Consider the following 11,415-nt stretch of genomic DNA (forward strand, 5'->3'; position numbering starts at 1 on the left):
AAGGGCCTCTTGATTTTAGGGGAGAAGGGACTCTAGACCACAGGGGAGAAGGGACTCCTGACCATAGGGGAGAAGGCTGGCGGCTCTGTTGCCTGTTAGGTTGTCTCAACTCCAAAGGAGTAATCTCAGGTGGTGTGGGTGTGGGTTGGTTTGGAGTCTACACTCTTGACTCATGAGGGGTGTTTTGAGGCGTTTGCTATCATAAGCACACGCTAAAAGAAGGTGAAAAGCACACGCACGCTTCTCAAGAAAAGCTATTTTTGGCCGATTTTGGAGGTTTTTGGCGGCTTATTTTGGAGTCATGAAGGGCTATAAAAGAAGAGGAGATCGTGAGAAGGACACACAATCCAACGCACGCATATCAAGGCAACACAAAGAGAAGAGAAGACACGCATCGCGAGGTGGCACGAGCGAAGAGAAGGCACGCATATCGAGGCACTGTGAAAGTGACATTTAGTGCACGCGGATCGAGGTAGCGCAAAGAAGAAGACAAGATCAAGATATTTTGAGAGTGAGTGAGAGTGAGATTGAGAGTGAGAGTGTGATTGAGATTTGATCATTTGATCATCTAATTTGTACATCTTCATGCGAGTGAGAGTAAGAGTGAGAGTGAGAGTGAGATAGCTCGGGGGTGGACGAGTGGTATCAAGCTCCTTCACGAAGTGATTCTTCTCCAAGATTATTGTAAAGACTCATCAGTTTGATTCATACTGCAATCTCTCTTCTTGTTCATTCGTGATTATTATCTTGCTACAATTTTGATCGTGATTATGAAAGAACAGTGCATGACAAGTGGTATCAGAGCGTGGTTTCGATGGCAAACAACAAGGCAATTATGAAGAAACTAGAAGAACAAGATTCATTGATTTGAAGGCTAACCATGGACTTAAATAGATTGTCCAAAGGAAAAGGCATAGCGGATGATGGAGCTAGTAGTGGTGCTACTGGCAGAAATTTAGAAGATGAAGAGGTCTATGTCGAGCTTGGTGCCGAGGTACCGAGCCAAAAGAGACAAAGAGGTGAGGAAGATGTTGCCGAATCTGCTCTTTTGCAAGTTTTTAAGAAAGCGAAACTCTCTGAATTTGATGGTGAGAAGAAGACCGGGGAAGATTTGGAAGGATGGTTCGAAGAACTTGAAGATTTCTTTGCTCTACGAGAGTTTGATGAAGCGGGAAAGGCTAAGATTGCGGCACTACAGTTACGTGGAGTTGCAAAACTATGGTGGAAGTCGCATGTGCAAATTCGACAACATCAAGATCAACCCATCACATGGGCTGAATTCAGAATTGCAGCTGAAAAGTGGTATTGTTCTCCACATTATTATATGGAAAGGAAGATGGAGTTCTATAATTTTAAGCAAGTACAAGAGGGAAAACATAATCTTTCTGTGGATGAGTATAAGGAGAAGTTCCTGCGATTACATAAGTATGCACCTGAGGTCACAGGTGAAGCTCTTACTCACAAATTTGTGGAAGGGCTTAACGAAGATATTTTATATATGATGAAAGGAACAAGATCAAGTGATTTTTTGGATGCTGTGGCTAAGGCCGAAAACTTTGAAAAGATGGAAGAATATAACCTAAGAAAGATAGCAAAATCAAAGTTCATTCCAACAGGCCATCATTTTCAAGGTTCAGGTATGCCTCAATGAAAACCGGATTATTCGAATATGCCTAGATTTCAAGAGAGGAGTAGCCAACCTGGGTACAACCAAGTGGGAAGGCCAAACTTCAATAATTGAAATCAGAATCAAAATCAAAATCAAAATCAAAGGAATAAAGGAGTTTCGAATCAGAAAACCCAAGAAAACGCACCTTGGAAAAGTGATCCAAAGTTTATTGAACGGGCAAGAAGATTGGGATTATGTTTCTGATGTGGAGAGCAAGGTCACCGAACATTTGAGTGCCCAAATAAAGCAAAATTTAATTTTATGAAAGGACCAATGATGGGAGCAAAGACGAATCAGACGAATCCAACCATCGACGAAGCGGGGGACAAAGGTAAGTGCTTGGAACCTATGAAATGTATGGCATCTTCCACAACTCATATGCATGCGTCTGTGATTAAAGTAATGGGGAAATTTGGGAATCAAAACATAAGTTTTCTTATTGACTCCGGTAGCACTCATTGTTTTATATCCCCGAAATTCCTCAAGACTCTAAACGTAGAAATTAGGGATCAAGTCAGAAGACCAGTCCAACTTGCTAATGGAAAATTACATTATACTCAAGGGCTTCTAGAAAATCTTTCCTTCAGTTTAGCATAGAGAAAGAGTAAGGGAGATTTTTATGTTATTGAGATGGGGAAGTGTGACGCTATTATTGGAATGGATTGGTTAAATGTAAACAAAGCAGTGATTGATTGTGGAGAAAGGACCGTTAGTTTTCTTAATGAAGATGGCAAAGATAAAATTATTCAAGGAGAAGAAAGAGATAGTAAAGCTTCTCTCATATCAACCATGAAATTGCTGCGAGGAGTAAGATAGGGTTGTGACACATTCCTCATCTTTGCTGATAAGTTAAAGGAGGGAAGTGAAGATGAGACAGTACCACACTATGTTACGAAAATCCTTGAAGAATTTTCTGATGTGTTCTTGATGATTTACCTGGGATGCCACCACCTAGACATCTTGACCATGCTATAGAGTTAGAACCAGGCACAAGTCCTTATTGTCGGGCTCCCTATAGATTTAATGTGGATGAACTAAATGAGTTAAAGCTTCAACTGGATGACTTGTTAAAGAAAGGGTTTATAAATCCTAGCGTTTCTCCTTGGGGTGCTCCAGTCTTATTTCAAAAGAAAAAGGATGGAACTTATAGGCTTTGCATTGACTATAGAGGATTGAATCGGCATACTATAAAGAATAAGTACCCTCTACCTCACATTGATGAATTGTTGACTCAATTGAATGGTGCCACAGTGTTCTCTAAAATTGATTTGCGATCTGGTTACCATCAGATTCATATTAAGGAGGAGGACATTCCTAAAACTGCTTTTAGAACTCGCTATGGCCATTATGAATTTATTGTGCTTGCTTTTGGCTTCACCAATGCACCTGCTACCTTCATGTGTCTAATGAATGATGTATTCTGTGAGTATTTAGATGACTTCATTCTAGTTTTTTCGAACGAAATTTTTGTATATTTCAAGAATGGGGAACAACATGAACAACATCTAAGGAAAACACTTGAAAAGTTACAGGAGCATAAACTTTATGGGAAAAAGAGCAAATGTTTCTTCGCTAAAGACAAGCTTATGTATTTGGGTCGTGTGATTTCAAAAGATGGTATTCATATTGATCCTGACAAAGCAAGGCTTATTTCGGAGTGGCCTAGACCGAAAAATGTAAGGGAGGTAAGGGGCTTTATTGGCTTAGCAAATATGAGATAAAACATATCAAAGATTTCTCAAAAATAGCCTCTCCACTTACCGATTTGACAAAACTTGACAAACAGTTTATATGGACGGAGAAGTGTCAACAAGCTTTTGATACTATAAAAGACAAAGTGGCTGAAAGTTGTATTCTCAAGATACCCGAGATGGGTAAACCTTTTGTAGTGAGATGTGATGCTAGTGGTACCCAACTTGGATGTGTATATTCTCAAGATGGTCGTGTAGTGGAATATGAGTCTCGAAAATTAAGGAAGCATGAAGAGAACTATCCCACGCATGATCTCGAATTGGCTGCCGTTGTTCATGCATTGAAACATTGGAGACACTTTCTACTTGGTGTAAAGTTCGAACTTCGAACGGATCATGAAAGTTTGAAGTACCTCTTCACTCAACCCTTATTGAATAATAGGCAAAGAGGATGGATGAATCTTCTTTTTGAGTATGAATTTGAGATTAAATACATTGAGGGAAAGGAGAATAGGGTGGCTGATGCTTTAAGTAGAAGACCTTTTGTGAATGCCATCACCCTTATTCGTTCTGGTCTTGCAGAAAACATTAGAAATGAACTTGAACATGATGTTTTTAATGCACCTATTCTTCAAAAGATTTCTCAAACACCTTGTGAAAAGATTGAAGGAAAGTTTCATTTGGTGAATGGTAATTTATATTGCCATGATAGACTTTGTGTACCATGTGATTCACCTTTGAGATGGAAAATCTTGTATGATTATCACGATGCTCCATTTTCGAGACATGTTGGATATAACAAAACATACAGCAAGGTTCGAAAATCATTTTATTGGCCTGCACTAAAGCGTGATGTTTGTCGTTATGTCCAAGAATGCTTACAATGTCAACAAGTGAAGTGGAACAACATAAGATGCCTGGTAAGATGCAACCTTTGGATATACCTTTCAGGAAGTGGGAATCAATATCCATGGATTTTATTACTAAACTACCTACAGCTCGAGAGGGATATGATACCATTTTTGTCATCATTGGTCGGCTTACCAAAATGGCACATTTCTTTCCTATGAAAAAGAATATTGATGATGCTCTTGAGGTAGCTAAGTTGTTTATGAAAGAAATTTTCTGATTGCATGGGATGCCTAAAAGTATTGTGTCAGATAGGGATTCCAAATTCACTTCTAATTTTTGGAAGGCCACATTCAAAGCAATTGGGACGGAGCTTAAAATGAGTACAACTTTTCACCCACAAACAGATGGAGAAATTGAAAGGGTTAATCACGTACTTAAGGATATGCTTCGAATGTATGTTAATGAGAAGCAAACAAATTGGACTGAATTCCTATCCTTAGCCGAGTTTGCTTATAATAGTTCATGGCATAGCTCCATTCGAATGACTCCATTTGAAGCCATGTATGGTCAAAATTGCCACACTCCTGTGAATTTTGCGGATCCTCAAAATAGAGTCGAAGTGTCTAGACAAATGCTTGAGAGGATGGATGAGGAAGTGAAACTGATTCGAAAGAGCATTCAAAGAGCACAAGACAGGCAAAAGCATTACTATGATAAGAAGCGGTCTTTCCGTGAATTTCATATTGGGGAGATGGTATTTCTGAAAGTAATACCTAAACGCAGTAATCTAATCCTTGGGAAGGATAGAAGACTCTCACCTCGTTTCGCAGGACCTTTTAAAATCTTAGAGAGGGTGGGAACGCTTACATATCAACTTGAACTGCCTGAGAACATAAAAGTGCATCCTGTTTTCCATGTCTGTCTATTGAAATCTTATGTTGCCAACCCAACTCATATTTTGCAGGACAAGTCTAGGATCATGGAGGATGGGACTTTGAAAGTCGAACCTGAATATATATTGGATAAGAACACAAAGCGGCTTAGGAATAGAACAATAGAAGAAGTTTTGGTTAAGTGGGATACTTATCCTATAGAAGATGCTTCATGGGTAGACTTAGATGCCTTACTTACTGAGTTTCCTTCATTTAAACTCTAAGGATAGAGTTCCTGAAGAGGGAACGATTGTGACACTGCAATTTTGTATATGACATATTTTGGAATATATATCACAGATAGTGTTCAAAAAGGATGGTTTTGATGTTTTAAAGGGTTTTGGGAAAGTTTGGTGTTGGTCAAAAAAATTTGGTTTTTGTCCGATTGGGAACCATGATGTCATCGTAGTTCAATACAATGCCTTGCTCTTGATATTCTACTTGAAAGGTTATGTTATTTGTATTCCACTACATTCATATGCTTGGTGCTTTATTCACAATGATAATACATGTATTATTATGTTTTGCTAGCAAGTTTAGCTATAGCTTCAAGTTTCCATAAATGTCGGTTAAAGAGACTTGCCACATATTCTATATCAAGCTTTACTTTCAGCATGAGCTGATTGATTCAAAGGAGCTTCCAAAATATTTTGTGTTGTTTTGAAGGCTAGATTTTCTTCGATTATCTTATCATTTACTTTTGACTTCCTAAATGTTTTATGTTATTTTGAAGGTGAGAGTTACTTTCGATTATCTTATGATTTTGAAAGTAGTTTCTCTTTCATCTTCGTTAATCAAGCATGCCTATAGGCCATCCATTGTATTTGATCTGGAGTAGGCTAAATATCATGTAGGTATGCTTGATATGCAAAAGAAAATGTCGATGTAATGTTTCTTTCTCTCTTATAAGCTAACATCTTGCTTGACTTCGCGTCATGTATTCAACACTAGCTTCACTTTCATAAGTTGGTCCATCCTATGAAAGAAAAGGACTTGCCGAATGTTTTATGTTGTTAGCATTCTAACATGTTTTCTTTCAATGTTTCTTTTCTATTTAGGTTTGATATTATTACTCCTTGGATACGTTACTTCACATATGCAAAGGTGCTTCTCACATGTTTTCTTGTCGTTTTCAAGGCACTCGTTTATTTCCAAGGTGAGCTCATATATTCTCTTTCATCACACTTAGTTGTTTCTCCAAGTACATGCAGGTTTGCACAGATGCCTAGATACAACCCAACGGATTAAATGCACATTCGATATCTACAAGATGAGTATATCTACTTTGTTTTTCATAGTCATCTATATTTACGAGTGCATGCAAGGTCTTGCTAGACCAATGATTTCTTCCTTCTTTGTCAATTAACTTATTGATGACTTATGGTATGTATTTACTTATTGGTTCAAGCAAGGCATACTTTTATTTTTCCCTTTATGTGGTAAGGTATATTTATGTCTTTCATGATGAACACCTATGGCTGACTTAATGAGTATTGGTTTCACCGTGGCATCTATGGATTACTTATTGCATACTCGTTTGAACGTGGCAAGGTTCAATGTCTTTCATGTGACAATATTTATGAACACGTATGGATAATTGCTTGAGTACTTATTTGGACATGGCATATGGCTAACTACTTGAGTGCTCGTTTGGAGGTGGTACATGGATTATTACTGACTCCTTACTTGGATGTGACACATATTTACTCGTTTGGATGTGGTACATGGATTATTACTAAGTCCTCGTTTGGATGTGACACATATTTATCTGGCTTTCACAATGGACACATATGGATTACTTATTGAGTACTCATTTTGACATGGTCATATTGCATACTCATTTGCATGTAGCAAGGTTCAACATCTTTCAGATGAATACATATGGATTAGCGACACTAGCAAACGTCGCTATATAGCGACGATGTCAAACGTCGCTATATAGCGACATGTTAATCATCGCTATATAGCGACACTGGTAAACATCGCTATATAGCGATGATTAATAGAAGTAAAAAAAAAGGGTTAGTGGGGCTAAACAGGGCTTCCTTTTGGCCCTGTTTAGCCCCACTAATCCTTTTTTTTTTTTGTAGTTACAAAAGAAAGTTTTTTATAACAAAATTTCCCTTGCTTGTAGGGTGATACAAAATTGTTCTTGTGAAATGATGAGTAACAAATGCATATACACGTCGGACATATACAACAGTGTTTGTAACAAAATTACCCTTTCGAAAGGGCAATACAAAATTGCTCAAACGAGCGGATATATAAGATGCTACTACCACTACTACTCATCCGAATCCGAATCATCTTCATCTTGTTGGCCTGTTCCTTGGTCCTCGACACCTGCATAAGAATAAGCTCATGCTTATGCTCATGCGGAAGTAGAGAAGGAGCTTATGCGGAAATAGAGAATGAGTTTCCGCATAAGCTTCTCTCATTCTCTATTTCCGCATAAGCTCATGCATAAGCATGAGCTTATGCGGAAACTCAAGCATAAGCTCATGCTCATGCATGAGCATAAGCATGAGCTTATGCTTATGCTTCTGCATAAGCTCATGCTTATGCTCATGCGGAAGTAGAGAAGGAGCTTATGCGGAAATAGAGAATGAGTTTCCGCATAAGCTTCTCTCATTCTCTATTTCTGCATACGCTCATCCATAAGCATGAGCTTATGCGGAAACTCAAGCATAAGCTCATGCTCATGCATAAGCATAAGCATGAGCTTATGCTCATGCGGAAGTAGAGAAGGAGCTTATGCGGAAATAGAGAATGAGTTTCTGCATAAGGTTCTCTCATTCTCTATTTCCGCATAAGCTCTTGCATAAGCATGAGCTTATGCGGGAACTCAAGCATAAGCTCATGCGCATGCATGAGCATAAGCTCATGCTTATGCTCATGCGGAAGTAGAGAAGGAGCTTATGCGGAAATAGAGAATGAGTTTCCGCATAAGCTTCTCTCATTCTCCATTTCTGCATAAGCATGAGCTTATGCGGAAACTCAAGCATAAGCTCATGCTCATGCGTAAGTAGAGAAGGAGCTTATGCGGAAATAGAGAATGAGTTTCCGCATAAGCTTCTCTCATTCTCTATTTCCGCATAAGCTCTTGCATAAGCATGAGCTTATGCGGGAACTCAAGCATAAGCTCATGCGCATGCATGAGCGGAAGTAGAGAAGGAGCTTATGCGGAAATAGAGAATGAGTTTCCGCATAAGCTTCTCTCATTCTCTATTTCCGCATAAGCTCATGCATAAGCATGAGCTTATGCTTGAGGCATGAGCTTATGCGGAAACTCAAGCATAAGCTCATGCGCATGCATAAGCATAAGCATGAGCTTATGCTTATTCTTATGGATAAGCTCATGCTTATGCTCATGCGGAAGTAGAGAAGGAGCTTATGCGGAAATAGAGAATGAGTTTCCGCAGAAGCTTCTCTCATTCTCTATTTCCGCATAAGCATGAGCTTATGCGGAAACTCAAGCATAAGCTCATGCGCATGCATGAGCATAAACATGAGCTTATGCTTATGCTTATGCATAAGCTCTTGCTTATGCTCATGCGGAAGTAGAGAAGGAGCTTATGCAGAAATAGAGAATGAGTTTCCGCATAAGCTTCCACATTTGAGATCTAGTAAAATATAAATGTTCCTATGTTGCACACCTAAAAGTCTTGACACAGCTGCCGCAATACTGTCTCCTTCCCTTTTCCCTCCCCTTCCTTTTCATCTCTTTCCCACCTCCCTCTCTTTCTCTATTTCCCCTCCCTCCACTCCATCAACAATCATCGCAGCATGAATCCCACACCCACACGGATCAACTAAAAACCCTATGTGCATGCCCATGCCATGTGAACAAGTGTAGCGCACCGGTCCCACCATATGTATCAATGGCCTTCCATTGATGAACCAAGGACGTGTACATTCCATGCATGGATGAGAAGTGTCGTGTATGACTCCATATCTACTAAACTTTAGAGTTTTGAAACTCTCAAAAGATTTTTATTATTACCATTATGATATCTCCAAGATTTTAGAGGACTGTTATGGTAAATTAATGTCATGCATGGGCCATACATACATGCATACATATAATTTTATCACACATTTCAATTACTTGTATTAATTTAGATGTCATTGAATTATTAATCTATTTTAAATTGTTAATTTAGATTGTTATTAAATGAAAAATTATAGAGAGATATTCCTAAAATTAATCAATCTCATCCTCAATGAGATCAACCATTGCTAAACTATCTACTTCAAAATCCAAACCAGTGTTCAAATCTACAAATACATTCAGCCCAATACTACTTGTGCTACTCATATGCTCATCAAAATCAGCATCACCAATGGTAGGCTCATCCTCACGGGTAATGGCCTCAATATCTTTATCTCCTATCTCATGATCATCCTCCTCTCTCGTATCACAGTCATCATCACCTCCATCGCCATGATCATCCTCCATATGCTCCATATTAGTAAATGTACTATACATCACTTTGGAATGTGGTGATAGAATAGGTATGACATGCCACTGCCTATTATTATCTACCATTGGTTGATAGACAACCTGATTCAAACACAAATACAATCATGTTATTTTTCTTCCATCGAAGGTATCAAATATTTAAAAGTGAGTATTTTTACATGTGTGTACAATACATGTTCACATTGTTGCAATAGTACTAGTGTGTCCTTACTTTGCCAAAACTTTGTGGAGTCAATAGTTACAAAGCCACTTGCATGGTGTTTGATTGTTGCATTAAAGCCTCTTTCCATCACATCCTTAAACCACTTTACATCAAAAACATAGACAAAGAAGCATCAAAATTCAAGCTTAATAATATCTTGGATTATGCCACAATAATCATCCATGGCTCCATTAGCTCCCTCAAAGCTAGCAATGATGCCGCAATCTTGTGTGTTTCTCTTATCATCAATTTGTTGTGTTCGAAAATTCTTGCCCTCACACCATACAACATTGAACATAGTACACTACACCAAGACAAAATCAATTAAATAAGCAATCTAAATTGTTGAAAGCTCCTAACTTATGCATAACATTCTACATATCGACCTTGCTCATGCATCCCCTAGCATACTCTCATTATTTCATTGTGATATGCATCCCCTTGTCTCTCTCTGCTCTCTCCATTTCATCAAGTAGCCAATCCACATGAATATCCTTTGGAAGTGCTCTTAGATGTTGAGGATATGGCACATGAGATCCGTGGTGTGTACAAAAGAAGGCCCTTTCTCCTTGTCTTCTTGCCTTTGCATCCTCGTATATTGTTACCCATCTTTTCATTTCATCACTATTAAGCATGCAATAAAGGTTGATATTATTAAGCAACTCCGTGTCTATTACTTTGATGTGTCCTTTCCTTGAGGCACAATAGATGTCATCCTTAGGTCTTCATCATCTCTCCATAGTCGTGGGAGAGAGCTATCCACATCAACAAGAAAATCAAATATATATACAAGTGACTCTGGTACCAACCAGCCCTCGTCCATGCTACCTTTGGGCCTTGCATTTTGTCTCATGAAACGCTTCAAGGTCTTCATGAAGCACTTGAGAAAGAACAATCATCGTGCATGTATAGTACCAAATATAGCAATCTCATCCAACTAGGAGATGTAGTTGGCTTGTGAGAATAGAACGTGGAAATGTCTCCTCCACTAAACAAACCACCTCCATTGACATAACTCGAGCTCACATACCTAGAAAGAAAAAAGTACACCATATTAGCAATATGAAAACCTTGCATGGAGCTTTGATACACTTTACATTTTGTATCTTGTAAAGTACCTCACAAGCTCACCCATCTTGTAAATACAATCCTTCATGTCCTTCGATGTACTATGAGAAATGCTAGTAGGTAGTATGAACTGAACACATGAGGAATGGTTGATTAGTTGCTTCTAATGCACTCAAAAATTTGGAAGGAGAAAGATATTATACACATAAAATACTTACTTGGAGCATCTTGTGCTAATCATAAGATTTCAAACCATATAATTGCTCTACACCTCTTTTCTTGCTCTTTGTGAAGGCCCCCTTCAAACACCTCATGCATCCAGTGGGAGTACGAATTGTAGTGATATCTCTCTTCACTGCCACCATCTCTAACTTTGATAACGTCCACGGTGCACGAGGTAAAAAGACACCCATTTGACCTCTCTTGTGGCCAAGCTTCATGCATTCTCCCTATGGTGCATAGATCCTCCCTTATGCCTGCAGAATCTCGTGTTCCATTCAAATGTTCCCAAATGGTAG

At 38.7% G+C, this 11,415-nt stretch overlaps 1 protein-coding gene across 1 annotated transcript; it reads left to right on the top strand.

Moving 5' to 3' along the window:
- The first annotated feature begins 880 nt into the window (after positions 1-880).
- Positions 881-3,952, top strand: LOC147896606 (uncharacterized). The gene is made up of 5 exons (XM_087381917.1): positions 881-1,637; positions 1,938-2,000; positions 2,921-3,354; positions 3,456-3,769; positions 3,943-3,952. The coding sequence occupies exons 1-5, from the start codon at positions 881-883 to the stop codon at positions 3,950-3,952; spliced, it is 1,578 nt and encodes a 525-aa protein (XP_087238043.1).
- The last annotated feature ends 7,463 nt before the right edge of the window (positions 3,953-11,415 follow it).

Source organism: Dipteris shenzhenensis, chromosome 11 (assembly GCF_047967505.1).
Source record: "Dipteris shenzhenensis isolate YYH24624 ecotype China chromosome 11, Dip_SZ_1.0, whole genome shotgun sequence".
NCBI lineage: Eukaryota > Viridiplantae > Streptophyta > Polypodiopsida > Gleicheniales > Dipteridaceae > Dipteris > Dipteris shenzhenensis.

Excerpts from the sequence above, each read along its gene's own strand:
- LOC147896606 (XM_087381917.1), top strand. The coding sequence starts at position 881 with ATGGACTTAAATAGATTGTCCAAAGGAAAAGGCATAGCGGATGATGGA. Across the intron at positions 1,638-1,937 it reads CCATCATTTTCAAGGTTCAG|GACCAATGATGGGAGCAAAG; the intron begins GTATGCCTCAAT and ends ATTTTATGAAAG. Across the intron at positions 2,001-2,920 it reads CGACGAAGCGGGGGACAAAG|TGTTCTCTAAAATTGATTTG; the intron begins GTAAGTGCTTGG and ends ATGGTGCCACAG.